This window comes from Anomaloglossus baeobatrachus, chromosome 3 (genome assembly GCF_048569485.1).
Source record: "Anomaloglossus baeobatrachus isolate aAnoBae1 chromosome 3, aAnoBae1.hap1, whole genome shotgun sequence".
Classification (NCBI taxonomy): Eukaryota; Metazoa; Chordata; class Amphibia; order Anura; family Aromobatidae; genus Anomaloglossus; species Anomaloglossus baeobatrachus.
This window is the reverse complement of record NC_134355.1, coordinates 623,314,106-623,341,066: the sequence shown is the minus strand read 5'-3', so window position 1 is coordinate 623,341,066 and position 26,961 is coordinate 623,314,106. Positions and strand designations below refer to the sequence as shown.

Below are 26,961 nucleotides of genomic sequence, written 5' to 3'. Positions count from 1 at the left end.
CCCCTCCCCCTCTGGCTATACCCCCCCCGTGGTATCACGGGTTCTCCAGTTTTAGCTTTGTGTGCGAAGGAGGTCAGACATTCCATGCATAGCTCCACAGATTTTAGTCAGCAGTAGCTGCTGACTATTTCGGATGGAAGAAAAGAGGACACATATAGTGTTCCCAGCATGCTCCCTTCTCACCCCTGGATGGTGTTGTAAGGTTGAGGTACCTATTGCTGGTACAGGGCTGGAGCCTAACATGCTGTTTTTCCTTCCACATCCCCTTGTAGGGCTCTGTGGAAGTGGGATCCTGCCGGCCTCTCAGCTCTGATGCCGGGCTCCATCCACAGACCCATTAGAACCTGATGGAGACGGAGCAGGAGTACGATCAGGGACAGGCCCTGCATCATACAGGTACTCTGTGTCCCCGGCAGGCACAGACACACTCCGGGCTGGCTGGGTGTTGTAGTGCGCCGGGGACCGCAACGTGGAGTTGGTGTCCCTACAGATTACTGGGGGATTGTTTGTGTTTGGGAACGCAGCGCCGACCCCCTCTGGACCGGGCGGCGCTGCTGTGACTTGTGGTGCGCCGGGGATCCGCCGTCCGCGCTTTTACGGCGGCGGCGGTTATAAATTTAGTCCCCGGCTTTTTGGGCCTGGGACGCCGGCAGCTCCGTTTCGTTCCCGCCCCCACCCTGTCATTCAGGGTAGGGGAGAGACGCTGTTCGCTAGCAGCGACGAGGGCTGGAGCCTGATTTACATGCTCCAGCCCTCTCACTTGGCACAGAGGGAAGCAGGCTTCCCGCTCTTGGCCAGGAACGCCCAGGGCCCGCCCCCCTTCCTCTCTAGAGACGCCGGCAGCCATTACATGCATGCCTGGCTGGAGGAAGGACGCAAGGCTCTGGGAGACCTGGACTAGGGGCTATCTGGCGACCACACACCCGCTTTTTAAGCGGGCGGTAAGCGATTTTTCTGTGCTGGTCCCTCTAGTGCCTCACTGTGTGTCAGTGTACTGGGTACATATATATAGATATTGTATTTCTTGCACTGTGAGGTGCGCTTCTGGCTGCATATCCCAGATCGCTCTGTGGAAGCAGCAACATGTCATCCTCAAAACGCAAGGCGGCCAAGGCAAAAAGGGCTGTGTATACTGCGTGTGCTGCATGTGGGGCTAATCTACCAGCAGGCTCCGATGGCCCCCATTGTGTGCAATGCTCCGACCCGGTGCTGCTTCGCCAGCCGGAGTCAGGAGAGGTAGTGACCCAGGCTGAGACGCTTGTAAGTTCTGCCCCGGTGACAGGGACGGACTTTGCAGTTTTTGCAGATAATATGTCTGTATCTATGGCAAAAATCCTTGAAACCTTGCAATCTATGCATGGGGCTCAGTCTCTGGGCACGGAGAGGCCTCTGTCCTCAGGTCCCCCTTACTTGGAATGTATCCAGCCCACAGGGGGGTCCCCGGCTTCACAGGCCGAGGATTATGACTCAGATGATGGCCCCAGCCACCCTAAGCGAGCTCGCTGGGAAAGACCCTCGACGTCTTCACACTGCTCAGGGTCTCAGCGCAATCAGTCTCCCTGTGATGTGTCGGATGAGAGTGATCAGGAATCCACTCCTGGAACCCCTCTCAACCTGGATACCCCGGATGGGGATGCCATGGTAGACGACCTTATCTCAGCCATCAATAGGCTGTTGGATATTTCTCCCCCAGCCCCTTCAGCAGAAGAGGCGGCTGCGGAGCAGGAAAAGTTTCGTTTCCTTTATCCCAAGCGTAAATTGAGTGCTTTGTTAGATCACTCTGACTTCAGAGAATCAATCCAGAAGCACGACGCTCACCCAGAAAGGCGTTTCTCTAAACGATCTAAAGATACGCGTTTCCCTTTCCCCCCTGAGGTGGTCAAGCGCTGGACACAGTGTCCAAAGGTAGACCCCCCGATTTCCAAACTTGCAGCTAGATCCATAGTTGCAGTGGAGGATGGCGCTTCACTTAAAGATGCCAATGACAGACAGATGGACCTTTGGTTAAAATCTGTCTATGAAGCTATCGGCGCGTCGTTTGCTCCGGCATTCGCAGCCGTATGGGCACTCCAGGCTATTTCAGCTGGCTTAGCAAAAGTGGATGCTATCATGCATCCAGCAGTGCCGCAAGTGGCGCACCTTACCACGCAGATGTCGGCGTTTGCGTCTTACGCTATCAATGCGGTCCTAGAATCTACCAGTCGCACCTCAATGGCGTCCGCCAATTCGGTAGTTTTGCGCAGAGCCTTGTGGTTAAAGGACTGGAAAGCAGATGCTGGTTCCAAAAAATGTTTAACCAGTTTGCCTTTGTCTAGAGATAGACTGTTTGGCGAGCCATTGGCTGACATCATTAAGCAGTCCAAGGGTAAAGACTCCTCTTTACCACAACCCAGAACATCCAAACCTCAGCAGAAAAAGTGGCAGCAGAGGTTTCAGTCCTTTCGAGGTTCGGGCAAGACACCGTTTACCTCGTCCAAAGGGACTCAGAGGACGCAAAGAAACTCAGATTCGTGGCGGACTCACACACGCCCCAAGAAAGCAAATGGAGGTACCGCTTCCAAAGCGGCTACCTCATGACTTCCAGCCCCCCCCCTCCGCATCGCCGGTCGGGGGCAGGCTCTCCCGCTTTTCCGGCATTTGGATGTCACAGGTCAAAGACCGGTGGGTGACGGACATTTTGTCTCGCGGGTACAGAATCGAGTTCAATTCTCGTCCTCCAGCTCGGTTCTTCAGAACCTCCCCACGTCCAGACCGAGCAGATGCTCTGCTGCAGGCGGTGGATTCCCTAAGAGCGGAAGGAGTGATTATCCCAGTCCCTCCTCAGGAACAAGGGCAAGGATTTTACTCCAATCTCTTTGTGGTTCCAAAAAAGGACGGCTCGTTCCGTCCTGTTCTGGACCTAAAACGGCTCAACAAACATGTGCACGCCAGGAGGTTCCGGATGGAAACCCTCCGCTCTGTCATTGCCTCAATGTCCAGAGGAGACTTCCTTGCCTCAATAGACATCAAAGATGCTTATCTCCACGTGCCAATTGCTACAGAACATCAACGTTTTCTACGTTTTGTGATAGGAGACGACCATTTTCAGTTCGTAGCTCTTCCATTTGGTCTGGCGACAGCCCCACGGGTCTTCACCAAGGTCATGGCGGCGGTGGTAGCAGTCTTGCACTCTCAGGGACACTCGGTGATCCCTTACCTAGACGACTTATTGGTCAAAGCTCCCTCTCAGGAGGCATGTCAGCACAGCCTGAATGCTACGCTGGAGACTCTACAGTCTTTCGGATGGATCATCAACTTTCCAAAGTCGATCCTATCACCGACTCAGTCACTAACGTATCTTGGCATGGAGTTTCATACTCTAGCAGCGATAGTGAAGCTTCCGCTGGACAAGCAGCGGTCACTACAGACAGGGGTGCAATCTCTTCTGCAGGGCCAGTTGCATCCCTTGCGGCGCCTCATGCATTTCCTAGGGAAGATGGTGGCAGCCATGGAAGCAGTTCCCTTTGCGCAGTTTCATCTGCGCCCACTTCAATGGGACATTCTCCGCCAATGGGACGGGAAGTCAACGTCCCTGGACAGGAAAGTCTCGCTTTCCCAGACGGCCAAAGACTCTCTACAATGGTGGCTCCTTCCCACCTCATTGTCTCAGGGAAGATCCTTCCTGCCCCCATCCTGGGCAGTAGTCACGACAGATGCGAGTCTGTCAGGGTGGGGAGCAGTATTTCTCCACCACAGGGCTCAGGGGACGTGGACTCCGCAGGAGTCCACCCTTCAGATCAATGTTCTGGAGATCAGAGCAGTGTATCTTGCTCTACTGGCCTTCCAACAGTGGCTGGAAGGAAAGCAGATCCGAATCCAATCGGACAACTCCACAGCGGTGGCATACATCAACCACCAAGGAGGGACGCGCAGTCGGCAAGCCTTCCAAGAAGTCCGGCGCATTCTAATGTGGGTGGAGGACAGAGCATCCACCATATCCGCGGTTCACATTCCAGGCGTAGAAAACTGGGAAGCAGACTTCCTCAGTCGCCAGGGCATGGACGCAGGGGAATGGTCCCTTCACCCGGACGTGTTTCAGGAAATCTGTCGCCGCTGGGGAGTGCCGGACGTCGACCTAATGGCATCCCGGCACAACAACAAGGTCCCGGCATTCATGGCGAGGTCGCGCGATCAAAGAGCTCTGGCGGCAGACGCCTTGGTTCAAGATTGGTCGCAGTTTCAGCTCCCATACGTGTTTCCGCCTCTGGCGCTCTTGCCCAGAGTGCTACGCAAGATCAGATCCGAGTGCAGCCGCGTCATACTCGTCGCTCCAGACTGGCCGAGGAGGTCGTGGTATCCGGATCTGTGGCATCTCACGATCGGTCGACCGTGGTCACTGCCAGACCGACCAGACTTACTGTCCCAAGGGCCGTTTTTCCATCAGAATTCTGCGGCCCTGAACCTGACTGTGTGGCCATTGAGTCCTGGATCCTAGCATCTGCTGGATTATCTCAGGGAGTCGTTGCCACAATGAGACAAGCTAGAAAGTCGAATTCGGCTAAGATCTACCACAGAACGTGGAAGATTTTCTTGTCCTGGTGCTCTGCTCAGGGAGTGTCTCCCTGGCCATTTGCATTGCCCAAGTTTCTTTCCTTTCTGCAATCGGGGTTAGAAAAGGGCTTGTCGCTCAGCTCCCTTAAAGGGCAAGTTTCGGCACTATCCGTGTTTTTTCAGAAGCGTCTAGCACGTCTTCCTAAGGTGCGCACGTTCCTGCAGGGGGTCTGTCATATTGTGCCCCCGTACAAGCGACCGTTAGATCCATGGGATCTGAACAGGGTACTAGTTGCTCTCCAGAAGCCGCCCTTCGAGCCTCTGAAGGAAGTTTCCTTTTCTCGGCTGTCGCAGAAAGTGGCGTTTCTTGTTGCGATCACATCGCTTCGGCGAGTGTCTGAGCTGGCAGCTCTGTCATCTAAGGCTCCCTTCCTGGTGTTCCACCAGGACAAGGTTGTGCTGCGCCCCATTCCGGAGTTTCTTCCTAAGGTCGTATCCTCTTTTCATCTTAATCAGGATATTTCCTTGCCTTCTTTTTGCCCTCATCCGGTTCACCGGTATGAAAAGGCCTTACGTTTGCTAGATCTGGTGAGAGCACTCAGAATCTACATTTCCCGCACGGCGCCCATACGCCGTGCCGATGCACTTTTCGTCCTTGTCGCTGGTCCGCGCAAGGGGTTGCAGGCTTCTAAAGCCACCCTGGCTCGATGGATCAAAGAACCAATTCTAGAGGCCTACCGTTCTGCGGGGCTTCCGGTTCCTTCAGGGCTAAAAGCCCACTCCACCAGAGCCGTGGGTGCGTCCTGGGCATTACGCCACCAGGCTTCGGCTCAACAGGTGTGCCAGGCAGCTACCTGGTCCAGTCTGCACACTTTCACCAAGCATTATCAGGTGCATACCTATGCTTCGGCGGATGCCAGCTTAGGTAGAAGAGTCCTGCAGGCGGCAGTGACACCCCCGTAGGGGAGGGCTGTTTTGCAGCTCTAACATGAGGTATTTTTTTACCCACCCAGGGACAGCTTTTGGACGTCCCAATCGTCTGGGTCTCCCAATAGAGCGCTGAAGAAGAAGGGAATTTTGTTACTTACCGTAAATTCCTTTTCTTCTAGCTCTTATTGGGAGACCCAGCACCCGCCCTGTTGTCCTTCGGGATGTTTTTTTGTTGTTTGCGGGTACACATGTTGTTCATGTTGAACGGTTTTTCAGTTCTCCGATGTTATTCGGAGTTAATTTGTTTAAACCAGTTATTGGCTTCCTCCTTCTTGCTTTGGCACTAAAACTGGAGAACCCGTGATACCACGGGGGGGTATAGCCAGAGGGGGAGGGGCCTTGCACTTTTAATGTAGTGCTTTGTGTGGCCTCCAGAGGGCAGTAGCTATACCCCAATCGTCTGGGTCTCCCAATAAGAGCTAGAAGAAAAGGAATTTACGGTAAGTAACAAAATTCCCTTCTTCTCAGTCGCCAGGGCATGGACGCAGGGGAATGGTCTCTTCACCCGGACGTGTTTCAAGAGATCTGTTGCCGCTGGGGTACGCCGGACGTCGATCTAATGGCATCCCGGCACAACAACAAGGTCCCGGCATTCATGGCACGGTCTCAAGATCACAGAGCTCTGGCGGCAGACGCATTAGTTCAGGATTGGTCGCAGTTTCGGCTGCCTTATGTATTTCCTCCTCTGGCACTACTGCCCAGAGTATTACGCAAGATCAGGTCCGACTGCCGCCGCGCCATCCTCATCGCCCCAGATTGGCCGAGGAGGTCGTGGTACCCGGATCTGTGGCATCTCACGGGGGGTCAACCGTGGGCACTACCAGACCGTCCAGACTTACTGTCTCAAGGGCCATATTTCCACCTAAATTCTGCGGCCCTCAACCTGACTGTGTGGCCATTGAGTCCTGGATCCTAGCGTCTTCAGGGTTATCTCAAGAGGTCATTGCCACTATGAGACAGGCCAGGAAACCAACGTCCGCCAAGATCTACCACAGGACGTGGAGGATCTTCTTATCCTGGTGCTCTGATCGGGGTTTAACTCCCTGGCCATTTGCCTTGCCCACCTTTCTGTCCTTCCTTCAATCCGGAATGGAAAAGGGTTTGTCTCTCGGCTCTATTAAGGGACAAGTCTCGGCGCTCTCTGTGTTTTTTCAAAAGCGTCTAGCCAGGCTTCCGCAGGTCCGCACGTTCCTGCAGGGAGTTTGCCACATAGTCCCTCCTTACAAGCGTCCGCTAGAACCCTGGGATCTCAACAGGGTGCTAACGGCTCTTCAGAAACCACCTTTCGAGCCAATGAGAGATATTTCTCTTTCACGCCTTTCGCAGAAGGTGGTCTTTCTAGTGGCAGTCACATCACTTCGGAGAGTGTCTGAGCTAGCTGCATTGTCATGCAAAGCCCCCTTCCTGGTGTTTCACCAGGACAAGGTGGTTCTGCGTCCGGTTCCGGAATTTCTCCTTAAGGTGGTATCCCCTTTTCATCTCAATCAGGATATCTCCTTACCTTCTTTTTGCCCTCATCCAGTTCACCAATGTGAAAAGGATTTGCACTTGTTAGATCTTGTGAGAGCACTTAGACTCTACATTTCTCGTACGGCGCCCCTGCGCCGCTCGGATGCGCTCTTTGTCCTTGTCGCTGGCCAGCGTAAAGGGTCGCAGGCTTCCAAGTCAACCTTGGCTCGGTGGATCAAGGAACCAATTCTTGAAGCCTACCGTTCTTCTGGGCTTCAGGTTCCTTCAGGGCTGAAAGCCCATTCTACCAGAGCCGTGGGTGCGTCCTGGGCATTGCGGCACCAGGCTACGGCTCAGCAGGTGTGTCAGGCGGCTACCTGGTCGAGTCTGCACACTTTCACGAAACACTATCAGGTGCATACCTACGCTTCGGCAGATGCCAGCCTAGGTAGGCGAGTCCTTCAGGCGTCGGTTGCCCACCTGTAGGAAGGGGCCGTTTTACGGCTCTATTACCGAGGTATTCTTTACCCACCCAGGGACTGCTTTTGGACGTCCCAATTGTCTGGGTCTCCCAATGGAGCGACAAAGAAGAAGGGAATTTTGTTTACTTACCGTAAATTCCTTTTCTTCTAGCTCCAATTGGGAGACCCAGCACCCGCCCCTGTTCCCTTCGGGCTGTTGTTCTTTTGTGTACACATGTTGTTCATGTTGAATTGTTCTGGGTTCATGGTTTCAGTTCTCCGAACATCCTTCGGATTGAATTTACCTTAGACCAATTTATAAGTTTCCTCCTTCCTGCTTTTGCACCAAAACTGAGGAGCCCGTGATGCACGGGGGGTGTATAGGCAGAGGGGAGGGGTTTACACTTTTAAGTGTAATACTTTGTGTGGCCTCCGGAGGCAGAAGCTATACACCCAATTGTCTGGGTCTCCCAATTGGAGCTAGAAGAAAAGGAATTTACGGTAAGTAAACAAAATTACCTTCTTTTTTTTTTTTTTTTTTTTTGTATTTTCAGGGACTCTTTGGCTGCTCAGCTCGAGATCACATTGACCAAGGCGGACTCTGAACAGCTGGCCCGCTCCATTGCTGAAGAGCAGTACTCTGACCTGGAGAAAGAGAAGATCATGAAAGAGCTGGAGATCAAGGAGATGATGGCTCGTCATAAACAGGAGCTCGCAGAGAAATATGGCACCATTAATTCTGTACGTAAATGTGGACTAATAGGTCGTTTTGTGCACGATATGCTGGTTATACACAGTAACACCAATTTGTAAAATTGATGCTCTTAAACTCTTAAAGGGAACCAATCACCAGCATTTTCCTATAGTGCCAGTATAGGCTTTAGGTTATATCAGGCTGATTCTATACATACCTTTTAGTTGTCAGTTCGGATGTATAGGTTTTGAAACACAAGCAAGTAAAGATTGTAAAATCAGCCTCTTTTTGAATGACAGCAGCAGCTGATAGTTGGGGTGAGTATTAATATTTACCCTCCCCCCCCCCCCCCCCGCCTGTTAATTATAAATTGAATGGATTTTACTTTGTGACTAAAAGGGCCTGTGCTGATGTTATACCCATGTGACCTGAAGGGGTAGGGCCTCAGCCAACAGGAAAATGTTACTTCCTGGTATCAGCTATGTTGACAGAGACAGGCCCCGCCCCTTCTGGTCACATGGGTATGACATCAGCACAAGTCCTTTTAGTCACAAAGTAAAATCAATTCTATAATAGAATTAACATAAATATCAGGGGGAGGGCATAACTATGACTACCCACCTCAGCTATTATCTGATCCTCAGCTGCTGCCACTCAAAAAGCTGCCCATTTTACAATCTTTACTTTCTTGTGTTTCAAAAACCTAAACATCCGAGCTGACCAATAAAGGTATGTATAGAATCAGCCTGATGGTGCCAGGATAGCACTGGCTTTAGGTTCTATAGAAAAATCCTGGTGATTGGTGCGCTTTAATTAGGGCAAGAAAAAAAAAGCGAGGTAAAAAAATTGGATTGGTGTATTCACACTAGCACCCAAAATGGTAGGTGTAGAAACTACAAACCTAAATATTTTTAAAGGTTTTCAAGATGTTTTATTAAATTATTTTACATTCATTACACATTGTCCTAATTCGTATGTTTTTCTCCGTTTAGCTGGAGGACTCTAACAAAACACTAACTACAGATGTGGCCAATTTGGCAAATGAGAAGGAAGAGCTGAACAACAAAGTAAAGGATGCCCAAGAGCGTGAGTATTGCGGTCCATTACAGATGAGCACAGGTTTCATCCTCCTCGGGTTATGTATTTTATTGACTAGTTAATGATTGGTGACCATCCACTTATGGCCCATTTTCACACATCCGGATTCCGGATCCGGCACGCATGCGGTACAGTACATTCATTTACAGTGGAAGCGCGACACCATGCGGTTGTGTGCTTCATGCACAACCGCATTTATCTGCATGGTGTCGAGCTTCCACTGTAAATGAATGTACTGTACTGCACGAGTGCCGGATCCGGAATCCGGCGAAATGCCGGATGTGTGAAGCGGGTCTTAATCAGCTCACTATCAGACTCCTATCTAAACATTACCCATTTACACCATATCTAAAAGACCTGAAAGTAGGAGAATGTATTTTATTCTAATTATTGTCGTCGTTTTCGATTACAGAAATTATATATCTGAAGGATGAAGGGACCAGCATTGTGGCCATTAGAACGCAATTTGAGAAGCAACTGCTCACCGAGAGAACCCTAAAGACGCAGGTAACGTCACTGAGCTGTGACTGGTCTCATAGGTCCCTGGAGAATATTAGTGGTGTCCTAGACGAGGACTGAAAGAAGCCGACTCTACCTGCAGCTTTACACCTAATGCATATCACAGTAATGTGGCTCTATTTAGAACAGAGCTGAAATAAGGCAACAAACGCATAAACGCGTGTGTGTAGATATATTACGCACATACTCACACAGATCAATGCCAGCCGGGGACCATGTTGATTTTATTATAGTCACAGCACAGTGGTCATGTGCCATCTCCAAAAAAACCCTCAAAAGTACAACAGCAGGCAATGCTTGCCACACGTAGATTCTTTATAGTCTGACTGTTCTGTTCTTATGTACAGGGTCTTGAATTGTCTAATTTTTTCTTCTGTTTTTACAGGCTGTAAATAAACTTGCGGAGATAATGAACAGGAAAATTCCCAACAAAGGTGGTCCTGACACTGATGTGCGCAGAAAGGAGAAGGAGAATAGGAAGCTGCAATTAGAATTGAAATCTGAGAGGGAGAAACTTTCTCGTCTTGTCATCAAGTACCAAAAAGAAGTGAATGAGATGCAGGCGGTAAGGAGCCATATGTAACGTGTACAGCGGTCACACTGGACTGATCGTGTCTAACTGGTTTTGTATCAGGCAGGATGGACACTATAGGTCGCTCTTCTATTTATTAATTGCTCTCGCTCTCGTGCCTTGTCGACCTCTCTCGCGCTCTCCTGCCTTGTCGACCTCTCTCGCGCTCTCCTGCCTTGTCGACCTCTCTCGCGCTCTCCTGCCTTGTCGACCTCTCTCGCGCTCAACCTGCCTTGTCGACCTCTCTCGCGCTCTCCTGCCTTGTCGACCTCTCTCGCGCTCTCCTGCCTTGTCGACCTCTCTCGCGCTCTCCTGCCTTGTCGACCTCTCTCGCGCTCTCCTGCCTTGTCGACCTCTCTCGCGCTCTCCTGCCTTGTCGACCTCTCTCGCGCTCTCCTGCCTTGTCGACCTCTCTCGCGCTCTCCTGCCTTGTCGACCTCTCTCGCGCTCTCCTGCCTTGTCGACCTCTCTCGCGCTCTCCTGCCTTGTCGACCTCTCTCGCGCTCTCCTGCCTTGTCGACCTCTCTCGCGCTCTCCTGCCTTGTCGACCTCTCTCGCGCTCTCCTGCCTTGTCGACCTCTCTCGCGCTCTCCTGCCTTGTCGACCTCTCTCGCGCTCTCCTGCCTTGTCGACCTCTCTCGCGCTCTCCTGCCTTGTCGACCTCTCTCGCGCTCTCCTGCCTTGTCGACCTCTCTCGCGCTCTCCTGCCTTGTCGACCTCTCTCGCGCTCTCCTGCCTTGTCGACCTCTCTGTCGCTCTCCTGCCTTGTCGACCTCTCTGTCGCTCTCCTGCCTTGTCGACCTCTCTGTCGCTCTCCTGCCTTGTCGACCTCGAACTCGCTCTCCTGCCTTTTGTATCTTTCTATTCATCTATCCATGCAGCACGTTATTAAAATTACATACTTACCTTTTCAGCAAATTGCAGAAGAGAGTCAGGTTCGCATCGAGCTCCAGATGGCGTTAGACAGCAAAGACAGTGACATTGAGCAGTTGCGGTGTCAGCTACAATCTATCCATATCGGTTTGGATAGCACAAGTATCGGCAGCGGACATGGGGACACAGACAACGATGATGGATACCCAGGTATAGTCCTTGGTCTTTACATTTACCATATTCGAGAAGACTGTTGTTCTTGCACTACCTTATTTTAGTATTGGCCATCGATATCTTCGGTGGGCCACACTTAGCAGCATAGAGGGATTTGTCTAGTGAGTATCATGGCTAGTATGTACAGGCACATAATGAGTATGGCTGGGCCTGGTACAGAATATTAACCTTGTTCTTTTCAACGGGCTGATTACAGTAGAAGATACAGCCTTATTTGTGGTACTATAGCCCTGTAAAGGAGCTATGGCAGTCTAGCTTTCTTCTGAGTTTTGATTAGTGGAAGACCCCCAACCCTTGCTAAAACGAAGGCCAGAAGCACTTGGCTGAATGCTGCTCTCCTCTGGGTCTTAAAGGGTACCTCTCTTTTAAAATAACTTTACCCTAAGTAAAGTAACTTGTCCTTCAGATCTGTAGAGGTCCGGACCCCCCCACCAATTGCTCAAAAATGAAACTGAACAAAAGTTCTAAAATCACATAACCTAAAAAAACAAATTTCAGAAACGGAAAGGTCCCCAAGTAATAAAACCTATAATGCTGTGACCCCAGTGAAGGTGTAACGCAAGATAAAAAAATCAGGGGTAGACTGGAAGAAAAGGACCGCAAAGAATATCTAGTTGAATACAAAGATAATTTATTAATACAAGGTGATACAAAGGTGCACAGTGGTGGCACGGGAAGATGGAGAAACCCCTGCTCAGAAACAACCCACAGAACCACCTAGAATAGACACAAGATAGCAGTGACACCTGCTAGCAAGGTATATGTGCATATCCTCTAGGCTCTAGTGAAGCAAGCTGCCGCGGAGGAAGAGATAGAAATCAGTAAAGGGAGAAATGTATAATCCCATAAATTATTCCCCCGATAGAAAGGGAGCTAGAACAACCATGGTCACATTACCTTGCGTCATGTCAAAAGCAGGAAAAAATCAGGCAGACCAGGCGTGGGGCGGGGCCTTGACACACGTTTCACTGGAAGGCTTCGTCAGGAGGCCACCACTGTGCACCCTTGTATCACCTTGTATTAATAAATTATCTTTGTATTCAACTAGATATTCTTTGTGGTCGTTTTCTTTCAGTGTACCCCTGATTTTTGATCTTGCTTTACACCTTCACTAGGGTCACAGCATTATAGGTTTTATTAAAAGTTCTAAAATGTCTGACATAAAAAAAGTTTTCCGAACATGCAGTATTTTTTTAAGAGAACCTATTGCCAACTGGAACAAGTCATAAAGTAAGAGAAGTCCAAATATAAACTTATCTTAGTTATCAATAATTGGCAAACTGAAAACATTTCATTGCTAATTTATTGATAACATCTCTGTCCCTGTAAGAGAAGGGGACTGTAGTCAGCTCAAGTTTGGGCTTTCCACAGTCTCACTATCTAACAGCTCTACGAGACTTCCTGCTTCTGAGCTGGGAGTTTGGGAGAATGCAGCATTTCAACACAGGCGAGTCTTAATCTTCATTCTGAATGCAGTTATATATATGTAGCAAGCAACACAAGATGGATCTCGGTGTACAGTATTGAGGAGGAGAATAGAAGTAGCAATATACATGAATCCTAAAGCCTCATTGTGGATTGGCTGCCGCCGACTCTGTACAGTATCTAGTAAGAGACTCAGATTAACCGTTTACAAGCAGCTGTGTCCTACTTTTAGCAGATAAGCCATTTAGAAATGGCTATGCCCTTCACACAGAGTAACACCTTAGAAGCAGCTTTGTCCTTCTGTTTTGTTTTGGTTTTTTTATTATTATAAAGCTGATCAGCAGAATTTACATTAAATATTAATGCAAGTCTTTTATATAAAAATATTCAGTTGGAAGTCAAATTCAGTCTCCTGTTTGAAGGGGAGGAAAAATGTTTGTGTTTCACTGGGATGCATTGGTAAAGAGGGCATGTCATAAGATCCACGTTGCGTGGACCATGGCCGGCATGCATCAGAGCCTGGTCCGTGTGATTGAAGGCAAGTATGTTTTAATCTGCGGCGTTTCAAGAAACCATAGTTTGAAAAGCTGGTCATAAACTAGTCCGATTGTGTCCACGGCTGACTACTACCTCCCCTTGCTCCACTATTTACAGATCTTTTCCTATGTACACACATGGGAAAGACCTAGAGCGACTGGGGAGAAGTTGTCGGGAAAGTCTCGGAGTAGTCATGTGTCGCCCTATAGATTCCAACCAACTTTTCAAACATTCCACAAAATAAAACACAAGTGCAGTTGTGCAGCCAGGCTGTGGTGTATGCCACCCATGATTCGGACAGTATGGATCTAATAAGTTTTGTTTTGTTTTTTAATTACTTTACCTCCATCAGTGACATGGTTTTGCAAAGCAGGACCCTGTCCAATCTTAATTTTGGACCATATCCTGGCATTGGCGATACCCTGTACAGGATGTGAAGAATCGCTTCTTGATATGTCTTTCCTTTCAAGATCACTGGTGCTCTCTATTGTATATCATTCCTCTTCGATATAACCATGTTTTTTTCCTCCCTTCTTTACTTATATCTTCTCATAACTTCTCATCTGCACTCTTCCTTCCGTTTTTTTGCCGGGTTTCCAGTTCACATCACTCAGTCCCGTACTACGGAGTCCATGTCATTCACCTACCAGCGTTCTTCTACTTCTGTCCACATTGGCACTAAGCCCTCCCGCCCTCGCTTGCTTTTCAACTCTGATTCTGATACGGACTCAGAGGAGGAACCTGTACCCTGTGCACAAGCCCCTACAGATCCCGATAGCGATGACAACGAAGGTGACATCGCTGTGCAACAGTGTGCTGCACTGTGTGACCCCATAACCTGTCGTCACCGGCCCCTGTCTAACACTGATCTCCTGATCACACAAGAGTATAACTGCTGGTGTGGGATCGGCATGGCATGAGTACTGACTGCATGCGTTTTGGACTGTGGCTGTAATATATTTACTGAAATAAGTGATATATTCACCTAACCCTTACCTACAGGACAAGCCATCTATTGCCATCTTGGACATAGGCAACAACTAGTTTGTGTTCCTACTTTTACTATAAATCAGATCAAATTTAAAAGTTGAATTAGATGCGTTAAAAAAAATAATTCGTCATATATATTGTATTCCTGGAGCAAGTTTTCATCAGATGACATTTTTTTTTTCCAGAGACCCAGACCATTGGTAAAGATCCTATTTCAGTTGAGGTTTAGGCTGTGTTCACCTCTGTGTTGGAGGCTGTGTTCACCTCTGTGTTGGAGGCTGTGTTCACCTCTGTGTTGGAGGCTGTGTTTTGCATTTCCATTGCAGATTTGGACAAACAACGAGAAATATCTTGTCAATTGGTCTGTCGAATGAGCTGGTGTTGATACAAAAAAATGATTAACATGGATGTGAGCACAGCCTAAGTGATCAGGGTGTGGCCAGCTTGAGTTTTAGTTATAGGCTGTACTTCGAATAGATGATATTGTATCTCACAGCTTTTATACATCACCATTTTATTTGTGTTGGTTGTGGTGACGTATATGTTGAGTTACTCACCAATCCTATAGCATAGGAGACTAGATTAGAAATGGAGCATGAACGTAGGAATAACTTGTGCTCTTACAATGTGTCCTGCACTTGCTACCGTTTAGTCACACCATGCGAGGCTAGACGGCTTTCTACATAATCACTGGATTGCTGTATTATAAAACGCTGCACACCAAATGTAGAGGTCCTACCAAACAAAATAAAAAATCTTTTTCTAGAACGGCTTTATTTTTAAAAGTTTTTAGAAAAAAATTGTATCTTGTATGACATCCAATCACATGAAAGGGTCTCGAGATCCAAAACCCATCCATGCAGAGGCTAATAGAAGAAATCTAAAGTAGGCGAAACTTTTCCTCCCATGTTGCCCATGCTACCCTTAGGCCTTGTGCGCACTTGCCGGTTTTTGCCGCGGATTACCCGCAGATTTGCTGCATGTTTCGCTGCAGAAAATGTTCATAACATCTCTGCAGTGATTCACCAGCAAATCCTATGGGGAAAAAAATGCTGTGCGCACTAGGCGGATTTTGACAGCTGCATGTTTTGCTGCGGGATTCCTGCAGCAAAAACAATTGCATGTCACTTCTTTTCCGCAGGTAGCTGCGGGACTGGCTACTGGAGGAATCTCCAGTAATACTAGTCCTGGCTGCGGTTACCTGCACTGAACTCCGGAGCTGTCACCTGAGCTCCGGAGTGCAGCTTAGACTAAACTGCGAGCGCCGAGTGATTGATTCCCCTGCGATTGCCGTTTAGTTCAGGCCGGGCTGATCTCCGGAGCTCAGGTGACAGCTGTAGAGGGGCCGGGCTGCACTCCGGAGCTGTCACCTGAGCTCTGGAGATCAGCCCGGCCTGAACTAAACGGCAATCGCCGGGGAATCAATCACTCGGCGCTCGCAGTTTAGTCTAGGCTGCACTCCGGAGCTCCGCATCCAAATCCGCAGCAAAACGCAACAAACCGCATGCGGATTTCTGTGCGGTATTTTCCTGCAGGTACGGAAATCTTACTGAGTCTCTGGACTTTTCTTAAGAAAATTCCTTTTTCTAGTGCGCACAGGGCCTAAGGATGAAGCCATACCTTTGTGTAGTTGCCACCTGGATGGCAGGAGACCTCATGCTGATGTTTCCCAGAGATGCACCCCTCTGTAATTGTCTGGTCTGTGTGTTACCAGCTTGTTCTTGTGCGCTATTGCCCCATGACCAAGAGCAGGCTTTCTGTCAGTCTTGCACGTGCCTCACAACACTGTTCACAAAACTCAGGCCTACAGACGATCGATAAGATCGGACCTGGTTTGTATGTCCTTCCACCATTCCGGTAGCTCGAGACCTCAATCTGCTTTGTGGTTGGTCCGGCATTCTGATACAGCGCTCTCTCAGTATACCGCCTGCATCTGCAAATCCACATCTAGACCAGTGTTTCCCAAACTCCAGTCCTCAGGGCCGCCAACTGCTCATGGTTTCAGGATTTCCTTAGCATTGCACAAGTGAAAGAAAAGGGGGCAATTTCTAATATCTTGATAGAATCACTGTCACCTGTGCAATGCTAAGGAAATCCTGAAAAAGGGATCTGTTGGGGCCCTGAGGACTTGAGTTCGGGAAACGCTGAACTAGTTGCTCGGATTACGGATTACTCCCCTAAAACAAGCATCAGTTGTCTTTATACAAGCCGATCTGCACTCATTTAATGGCTTGTTTAGCAGCGGCTGATAAACGCTAGGTAGGAACAGAAAATGAGTTATTCCCATCGTTCTGGCTCCAAAGATTATGCATATTTTCAGCAGCATGTCCCTTTTCTCTATCGCTTCATTGGGGGACACAGCAAAAACCATGTTTTCCTGTGTCCCCCCCCCAATGAAGGCTCCGAGAAAGAAAATTTTACGGTGCGTACCCAAAATCTTTTTTTTTTTTACATGGGATGATGTGCTGCCGACCGCCAGTGTTTAATGACCATTGATGCAATCCGCTGACGAATGAGCGCTGGTTGATCGGCGGCACGTTTATGCAGGTGGATAGATTCTTTTCCAAAGTGCTCGTTTGCGGATTATAACCTGTGCAAATGGGTCTTTAGGGCTAGGAGATTCACTTGTATACATTGCCATACACAAAGTATCCCTTATGGGTTTTATTATTGGATTTTTAACTCATTAAATGCAGCCAACCAGTGCCAGGATTAGGGCAGATGTGAACTTTGAGATAGGGTTGTACGAGTTTCTAAACCGGCAGTAATTGGCCTAAATATGTAGATAGGAACTTATTCCTCTCCATCAAAAATTAACTTATGGAAAAACACAGAAACATCAAGCAGAAGGCAGTCATTATAATGATTATTCACACACACGTGTTCCCGTCATTACTAATATCCTGTCCTGTCACTTGGCATCAACCACTCCAATCAAATCCTCTTAACCATGGTCCTGTTGTCTTTGAAGAAAAGCCCCCATTCTGGCTGAAAATGAGGGTTTTGGTTGTGCAACCCACACAAAGCTTAAAAGGAGTCCGTCAGGTGATTTTCTAGTGCAAAACTAATGGTCTCCTGGAATAGGGCATGGGCAGCCCTTTCCGGATCAGTAACTTTTATTGCTCTACTTTATCCTGTTATCTTACTGTAAGCCCTGGAGAATTCAGTGTCTTGTGCTGGCTAGTGAAGCATATGTAAATCCGAGCTGAATATGCACTGCACCCCACGTCCACCTCCACCGTACTGGTATTAGTAATAATAAAAAAAAAACTAAAAAAATCTTCTCTGCTGAGAGGTGGGAGTGGTGGGGAGCAGTGCATATTCAGTTTGGATTTACATGTTTGACTAGCCGGCCTGTGACACTGAATTCTCCGGGGCTTAGAGCAAGATAACAGGATAAGGTACAGCAATAAAAGTTACTGATCCTGAAAGTATGGGGAGATAAGGTATGCACACCAGTGACTATGGAAGGGGAATACATGGAATAGCAGAAACTGCTGTGTGAATACTGACATGAAAAATTCAATAGCTATTTGTAAGAATGAAATGTGAAAAATGGAACCTGCATTACTGCCATGAATATATGAATAAAGAGAAATTTAGCTACTGAATTGATCAATGCAATAGAGCCCCAACACTACGCCAAAGTATTTCTCTACGTTGGGGTCCCTAGCTTGTGTGTGTCCTCTCATGCAGTTAAAAAACTTACCGTGTATGGGAGGCTGAGACCCAGGCTATATATACGATGTGGATTGTATGCAGGTTCCATTTTTCACATTTCATTCTTACAAATAGCTATTGAATTTTTCATGTCAGTATTCACACAGCAGTTTCTGCTATTACATGTATTCCCCTTACATAGTCACTGGTGTGCATACCTTATCTCCCCATAGTGATGTTTTTTAGGTTTTTTGCACCCAGTTCAGACATAGAATGGAGTTCCAAACGTTATTCCTTAATGTTAGTAGTTTTTCGTTTGTGAACCCTCCCCATACACACCTATTGCCAATCCACATCGTATATATAGCCTGGGTCTCAGCCTCCCATACACGGTAAGTTTTTTAACTGCATGAGAGGACACACACAAGCTAGGGACCCCAACGTAGAGAAATACTTTGGCGTAGTGTTGGGGCTCTATTGCATTGATCAATTCAGTAGCTAAATTTCTCTTTATTCATATATTCATGGCAGTAATGCAGGTTCCATTTTTCACATTTCATTCTTACAAATAGCTATTGAATTTTTCATGTCAGTATTCACACAGCAGTTTCTGCTATTCCATGTATTCCCCTTCCATAGTCACTGGTGTGCATACCTTATCTCCCCATAGTGATGTTTTTTAGGTTTTTTGCACCCAGTTCAGACATAGAATGGAGTTCCAAACGTTATTCCTTACTGATCCTGAAAGGGCTGCCCATGCTCTATTCCAAGATACCATTAGTTTTCTACCAGAAAAGCACCTGACATAACTTTTAAGCTTAATACCTATACAGGTGACAATTTTTGTAGCCTTAAATGCCCCTTTAATTCAAGGTCTTGACCATTCTAAAATAATGATTATTATCCAATCTTCTGCATTTAAATTGAATCTGTCAGCAGGTTATTGCTGTGTAAACGGATTAGCATAATGTGAAGGCAGGGAGCCTGATTCCACGGATGTCACCTCTTAGGGGTACTTCTCAGATAGCGAGATCGCTGCTGAGTCACGGTTTTTGTGACGCACCAGTGACCTCATTAGCGATCTCGCTGTGTGTATCACTGAGCAGCGATCTGGCCCCTGCTGTGAGGTCGCTGCTCGTTACACACAGTGCTGGTTCATTTTTTGGACGTTGCTCTCCCGCTGTGAAGCACACATCGCTGTGTGTGAGAGCGAGAGTGCAACTATCTGAATGTGCAGGGATCAGGGAGCCGGCATCTGGCAGCCTGCGGTAAGCTGTAACCAAGGTAAATATTGGGTAACCAAGGGAAGCCCTTTGCTTGGTTACCCGATATTTACCTTGGTTACTAGCGTCCGCCGCTCTCAGGCTGCCAGTGCCGGCTCCCTGCTCCCTGCACACGTAGTCGAAGTACACATCGGGTAAATAAGCAAAGCTGTTTGCTTATTAACCCGATGTGTACTCTGGCTAGGAGTGCAGGGAGGCAGCTCTAAGTGGTGTGCGCTGGTAACCAAGGTAAATATCGGGTAACCAAGGGAAGTGCTTTGCTTGGTTACCTGATATTTACCTTAGTTGCCAAGCGCAGCATCGCTTCCACGTGTCACTGCTGGATGGGGGCGTCACTGGTCACTGGTGAGATCTGCCTGTGTGACAGCTCACCAGCGACCATGTAGCGACGCACCAGCGATCCTGACCAGGTCAGATCGCTGGTGGGATCGCTGGAGCGTCGCTAAAGTGTGACGGTACTCTTATTAGGCTGTGTGCTATAGTTTCCATACATTCCGTGTTTTATCAGCAGGTGATTATCGCTACCTGACTACGTGTACAGGGCAGTCAGGCTAATCTGTGTAACTCCGCCCCCCTTGATAGGCATCTTGCTAACCATTCACAGTGTACACAGGAAGCCGCCAATTGGGTGTGGGCGGGATATACATAGCTCAGAAGTCTTGACTCTGCTACATCTATATCAGACAAAGCAAGGATTCTATGAAAACTGCAACAAGCAGCTCAGTAAGTGACAAATCGCTGGAATCAGGGTCATTATATTGCTATCAGAATATATAGCAAAAACCTGGTGACAGATTCCATTTCAAGGATTCATCTGCAGAGTAATAGTATTCAGCACCTCAACACAGAACAATGACATTCATCAATGCTGAGCAGGGGATATAATGTGAGAGCGCTGTATGGAATCGCTCCGCAGACTCACTATAAGATTGCTTTGCCTTCAATGCTTGTAGCTTGAATCATCGCTGCTCAGACACATTTTGGGTTCTTAATCTGGTATTAAAAGGTTATTCCCTTCTTTAAAAATAGTTACTGTATATCACAAAAGTGAGTACACCCTCCCACTTTTGTACATATTTTATTATATCTTCTTATGTGACAACACTGAAAATCTGACACTTTGATGTAATGTAAAGCAGTCAGTGTACAGATAGTATAATAATGTAAATTTGGTGTCCTCTAAATAACTCAGCACACAGTCATTAGTGTCTAAACCGCTGGCAAAAAAAAAGGGAGTACACCCCTAAGTGAAAATTTCGAAAGTGTGCCCAAAGTGTCAATATATTATGTAGCCTCCATTATTTTCAGCACTGGTGTAACATTTTTGGTCATAGAGGTCACTAGAGCTTCACAGGAGCTGCTCTTTCCTCCTCCATGATGACATCACAGAGCTGGTGGATGTTAGAGACCTTGTGCTCCTCCACCTTCTGTGTGAGGAGGCCCCACAGATGCTGCATAGAGTTTAGTACTGGAGACTCTTGGCTAGTCCGTCACCTTTACCCTAAGTTTCTTTAGCGAGGCAGTGGTCATCTTGAAGGTGTTTGGGGTTATTTTGGAATATGAAGGGAGGGGATCATGCTCTGCTTTAGTATGTCACAGTACATGTTGGCATTTATGGTTCCCTAAATAAACTGTAGCTCTCCACAGCCGGCAGCACTCATGCAGCCCCAAACCATGCCACTCCTTCCACCATACCTGACTGTAGGCAGGACTCACTTGTTTTTGTCCTCCTCACCTGGTTGCTACCAAACACACTTATCACCATCTGAACCAAATAAGTTTATCTTGGTCTCATCCAACCACAGGACATAGTTCCAGTAATCCATGTCCTCAGTCTGCTTGTCTTCAGCAAATTGTTTTCAGGCTTTCTTGTGCATCATCTTTAGAAGAGGCTTCCTTCTGGGATGACAGCCATGCAGATCAGTGTGATGCAGTGTGCAGAGTATAGTCTGATCACCGACAGGCTGACCACCCCCCCCCACCCCTGTAACCTCTGCAGTACTGCTGGCAGCACTCATACGTCTGTTCTGAAAAGACAACCTCTGCATATGACACTGAGCATGTGCACTCATCTTCTTTGATTGACCATGGCAAGGCCTGTTCTGAGTGGAACCTGTCTTGTTACACCGCTGTATGGTCTTGGCCACCATGCTGCAGATCAGTTTCAGGGTGCTGGCAATCATCTTATAGCCTCGGCCATCTTTATTTAGAGTAACAATTCTTTTATTTTCAGATCCTCAGAGAATTCTGTGGCATCAGGAGCCATGCTGATCTCCAGTGACCAGTATGAGAGAGTGTGTGAGGGATAACACCATATCCAACACCCCTGCTCCCCATTCACACCTGAGATCTTGTAACACTGAGTCACATGACACCAGGGAGGGAAAATGGCTACATGGGCACAATTTGACCATTTTCACTCTAGGGGTGTACTCACTTTTGTTGTTGGCGGTTTAGACATAAGTGGCTGTTATTTACAGGACACCCGCTTTACACTGTTATACAAGTTGTACCCTGACTACTGTACATTGTATCAAAGTGTCAGATGTTCAGTGTTGTCCCACGAAAAGATAAAATGAAATATTTACAAAAATGTGAGGGGGTGTACTCACTTTTGTGAACTACTGTACTGCTAAGAGACTGCTTGTATATACAAGCACATTGGCAATTTTCTGCTAATCAAAATTTGCAGCCGTTCTTGAGATATTAACACTTAATTATTTTCTTTACAGCTCGTTGCCATGGAAACCGACCACCGCTTTTAGACGGGAGAACATGCGCAGTGCTTATTTCCACTGAGGTTGTAAGCGCTGCTCTAAAGCTGTGGAGCCTTTCCGGTGCGCGGCGTCAGCACGGTGTTACAGTTTAGATGGCAGCGGTGGTCTGTTTCCTAGGCAACACACTATAAACAAAAGTGTTAATATCTCGAGAACCGCTGCATAATTTAACAAGCAGTAAATTGTAACAGTGCTAGTTTTCAAAGGCTCTCTCTGACAGTAGCGGTCTATGAAGATGGGAATAACCATATAGTGTTCGACGTGACTAATGCTCAGTGGATAATGTGCCTCATTCACTCCCCTACAGAGTCCAGACTGGAGGGATGGCTGTCACTGCCTGTGCGAAACACTAAGAAGTTTGGCTGGATTAAGAAGGTGAGTGGTCACTTGTCTTATCCACACAGGACCGATAATTAAGAAATTTGTCTCCTATTGGAAAAATGTCTACTACCCCCCCCCCCCCCCCTCCACTACCACCACCCCAATCCAATCAAGCCAACCCCCCCCTCCCAAAACAGCTCCACACTCTCCGCAGGTTGTGTTCGGTATTGCAGCTCTTCCCCATCCACTTCAGTGGGCTTGAGTTGCAATACCAGACCCAACCAGTGTATAAGCGTGGCGCTGTTTTGCTATTCCTGTGCAGCGTGTTGTCTTGAGCTTATTTTTGTCTCTTCCCCTCTAGTACGTGGTGGTTAGCAGCAAGAAAATCCTGTTTTACGACAGTGAGCAGGATAAAGAGCAATCCAACCCGTACATGGTGCTGGATATCGAGTAAGTATTTATAATCACTATTGTTAATGGAACACATTTTTATGGCTCAATCACAGGTTTGCAAAAAACCTCTAAGTAGAGATGAGCAAATCCACCAAATCTTCCCTCAAATTTCACAAAGAATTTGGATTTGAAAAAAAATCTGAATTTTTCACAACTTGTGTCACGCAAGTCAAACAATGTTTAAAAAAAAAAAAAAAAAAAAAGTTAAAAGAATTGACACTCACCGCCTCCGCACCTCTCTTCTGGGGCGGCACCTCTCTTCTGGCCCTCCCCTGTGCCCCCCCCCCCCCGTGCCTCTCTCCTGCCCCCCCCCCCCCATGCACTTCTCTCCTGCCCCCCCCCTGCGCCTCTCTTTTGGGCCCCTTCTCCTCTCTACTACCCCCTGCCTCTCTTGGGCCTTCCCTTCACCCCCGCTTCTTTTCTAGCCCCACCTGCGCTTCTATTCTGGCCCCCCCCGCGCTTCTCTTCTGCCCCCCATGCGCTTCTCTTCTGGCCCCCCCCTCCCCCGCGCCTCTCTCCTGCCCCCGACTCCCCCGCGCCTCTCTCCTGCCCCCGACTCCCCCGCGCCTCTCTCTTGCCCCCGACTCCCCCGCGCCTCTCTCCTGCCCCCCGACTCCCCCGCTCCTCTCTCCTGCCCCCCGACTCCCCCGCTCCTCTCTCCTGCCCCCCGACTCCCCCGCTCCTCTCTCCTGCCCCCCGACTCCCCCGCTCCTCTCTCCTGCCCCCCGACTCCCCCGCTCCTCTCTCCTGCCCCCCGACTCCCCCGCTCCTCTCTCCTGCCCCCCGACTCCCCCGCTCCTCTCTCCTGCCCCCCGACTCCCCCGCTCCTCTCTCCTGCCCCCCGACTCCCCCGCTCCTCTCTCCTGCCCCCCGACTCCCCCGCTGCTCTCTCCTGCCCCCGACTCCCCCGCGCCTCTCTCCTGCCCCCCGACTCCCCCGCGCCTCTCTCCTGCCCCCCGACTCCCCCGCTCCTCTCTCCTGCCCCCCGACTCCCCCGCTCCTCTCTCCTGCCCCCCGACTCCCCTGCTGCTCTCTCCTGCCCCCGACTCCCCTGCTGCTCTCTCCTGCCCCCCGACTCCCCTGCTGCTCTCTCCTGCCCCCCGACTCCCCTGCTGCTCTCTCCTGCCCCCCGACTCCCCCGCGCCTCTCTCCTGCCCCCCGACTCCCCCGCGCCTCTCTCCTGCCCCCCGACTCCCCCGCGCCTCTCTCCTGCCCACCGACTCCCCCGCGCCTCTCTCCTGCCCACCGACTCCCCCGCGCCTCTCTTCTGCCCCCCGACTCCCCCGCCCCTCTCTCCTGCCCCCGACTCCCCCGCGCCTCTCTCCTGCCCCCGACTCCCCCGCGCCTCTCTCCTGCCCCCGATTCCCCCGCGCCTCTCTCCTGCCCCCGATTCCCCCGCGCCTCTCTCCTGCCCCCGACTCCCCCGCGCCTCTCTCCTGCCCCCGACTCCCCCGCGCCTCTCTCCTGCCCCCGACTCCCCCGCGCCTCTCTCCTGCCCCCGACTCCCCCGCGCCTCTCTCCTGCCCCCGACTCCCCCGCGCCTCTCTCCTGCCCCCGACTCCCCCGCGCCTCTCTCCTGCCCCCGACTCCCCCGCGCCTCTCTCCTGCCCCCGACTCCCCCGCGCCTCTCTCCTGCCCCCGACTCCCCCGCGCCTCTCTCCTGCCCCCGACTCCCCCGCGCCTCTCTCCTGCCCCCGACTCCCCCGCGCCTCTCTCCTGCCCCCGACTCCCCCGCCTCTTTGCTGGACCCTGCACCTTTCTTCTCTTCTCAAGTCATTGGTTTTCATCTTCACCGTTTCAGTCCAGTCTTCACCACCTCCAGCACTGACTATGGTTTCATGACGTTATTAATGCATAATAAACATAAAAGACCAAACGGAACTGTAAAGATGAGATCGAAAATGTTTTAATTTTTAGAAACCAATGTTTATTATAATTTGCATGGAATAAATTTCATGCAAATCAAATTTTCCAACCAAATGCAAGCGGATTTCTGTAAATTTCGTGATTCATAATAATAGCTTGATAATAACTTGATATTTAAACAGTGACTATCCAAATAAAATGAAGATTAAAAAAAAATAAAAAATATATATATATATTGCAGTTCTCATATTGGCCTCTAGGTGTCAGAATTACATATCTCACTTTACAGCGTACAGTGAAAGAATATGAATTATGCTTGTATTGGAAATATTGCATTTTCACACTGGAATTCTTGTGTTCACAGTAAACTATTCCACGTGCGACAGGTGACACAGACGGACGTGTATCGGGCGGATGCTAAAGAGATTCCTCGGATTTTCCAGGCAAGTGAAACATGGAACGGTTTAATGCTTAAAGTGCCTTTTTGTAGAAATCTGATCAGATGTGTAAAATGTAATTGTGTGGAATTACTGGAGGCAAAACCATTGGTGTCTTAAATAAAAATAAATAAATCTTTATTTTTATATAGCGCTAACATATTCCGCAGCGCTTTACATACATCAGGAACACTGTCCCCATTGGGGCTCACAATCTAAATTCCCAATCTGTATGTCTTTGGAATGTGGGAGGAAACCGGAGTACTGGGAGAACATACAAACTCCTTTGCAGATGTGTCCTTGGTGGGATTCAAACCCAGGACCCCAGCGCTGCAAGACTGCAGTGCTAACCACTGAGCCACCGTGTCTTCTCTATTGATGAGCAGAGATTTAATATTTTGCAATGTTTTATTTTCCCCATAGATTTTGTATGACAATGAAGGAGAAAGCAAAAAAGAGCAGGAATTCCCAGTGGATCCAGTGGAGAAATCGAACTACATCTGTCACAAAGGGCACGAGTTCATTCCCACATTGTACCATTTCCCAACAAGCTGTGACGCCTGTATGAAGCCCCTGTGGCACATGTTCAAACCCCCTGCTGCCTTAGAGTGCCGGCGCTGCCATATCAAGTGCCACAAGGACCATATGGATAAAAAGGAGGACATGATCGCACCTTGCAAAGGTACGTGTGACCTGATGTGTTTTCAGGATGGGTGAAAAATTTTTAACTTTGTGCTCATTTTTGAAGGGTGATTCCCAAAATATTGTAGAGGATAAGTCACTGATTGCTGGGGCTCTGACGAGAGCTCTGCTATCTCCAATTGTCACATATACATTTAAAGAATGGCTGAGCATGTGCTCCTCCACCTAATTTATGATTTGGGTCCTGTGATCCTGGTTCTGGGTTTCAGTGCCTCAATCTTGGAATCCCTGGAGGTGCCATTGATCGGATCCCCAGTGATCAGCGAGTTTCCTCTGTTAAATAGGAATATATGGAGTACCCTTCACACGTTTTTCACTGACATGATAAAGGTGCGCAAGTCCCTCCGTGTGCTGTGATTTTGGCACATGTGTGATCTGTGATAATACACGGAGATCAGGCACTTATACTCACCTGTCCACGCTCCTGCTGTCCGTGGTGCTGAAGTCTCCCGCGATGCTGTGTGCAGCCGCTGCGGTCTCCCCGCTGCTGCTACTTCCAGGTCATGGTACAGTGAATATGTATGAGCATAATTAGCTGGCCTGGAAGCAGGAGTCCGCAGCGGCCAGAGACCGCATCACTGGAGACGGGTGAGTATAAAAACTTTTTATTTTAAATGTACGTGTTTTCTCCTGTATGTGGTCCACGGATCACATCACTGTGTGGTTCGTGGGACATCAGTGATGCCAGAGAAAAACGGACATGTCTTTGTACGGAACACACCGACACGCGTGTACGCCGCATGGAAACACGTCAGTGAGAAATTACTGATGTGTGCACAGACTCATTGATCATAATGGGTCTGCGTATGTTAGTGATTCTGGCAGTAACATGCGTACCAGAATCACTGACGTGTGAAGGGGGCCTAACACCGCTATTTTGACATGACTCCGTCTTGAAAGCGCAAGCTGTGTAAAATGGTCAGCCATCTCTGCCATGTCTGATCCACTTGGGGTTAAAAAAAACTGTGGAAATAGCGCAATAGGGTCTTACCCGGTATATACCGAGAGAAGTGGAAGATTTGCACTCACCTCAAAGAGTTGTGCCAGTCACAACTCCTGTATAAGCATGTGGTATTAAGGTGAATTCTGCT

General features: G+C 48.8%; 1 protein-coding gene across 4 annotated transcripts in view; it reads left to right on the top strand.

Annotated features, from left to right (window-relative positions):
* Positions 1 to 26,961, top strand: part of ROCK2 (Rho associated coiled-coil containing protein kinase 2) — a 297,338-nt gene that overhangs the window by 251,820 nt on the left and 18,557 nt on the right. For 3 of the 4 annotated variants that reach the window (XM_075341111.1, XM_075341113.1, XM_075341112.1), the window contains exons 22-31: positions 7,985 to 8,171; positions 9,117 to 9,210; positions 9,635 to 9,729; positions 10,127 to 10,306; positions 11,227 to 11,395; positions 13,982 to 14,173; positions 22,399 to 22,466; positions 22,774 to 22,862; positions 25,096 to 25,174; positions 25,592 to 25,850. In XM_075341111.1, coding sequence (XP_075197226.1) covers positions 7,985 to 8,171; positions 9,117 to 9,210; positions 9,635 to 9,729; positions 10,127 to 10,306; positions 11,227 to 11,395; positions 13,982 to 14,173; positions 22,399 to 22,466; positions 22,774 to 22,862; positions 25,096 to 25,174; positions 25,592 to 25,850 — 1,412 coding nt within the window. The remainder of the gene's footprint in view (positions 1 to 7,984; positions 8,172 to 9,116; positions 9,211 to 9,634; positions 9,730 to 10,126; positions 10,307 to 11,226; positions 11,396 to 13,981; positions 14,174 to 22,398; positions 22,467 to 22,773; positions 22,863 to 25,095; positions 25,175 to 25,591; positions 25,851 to 26,961) is intronic. The other variant, XM_075341114.1, reaches the window with a different exon arrangement.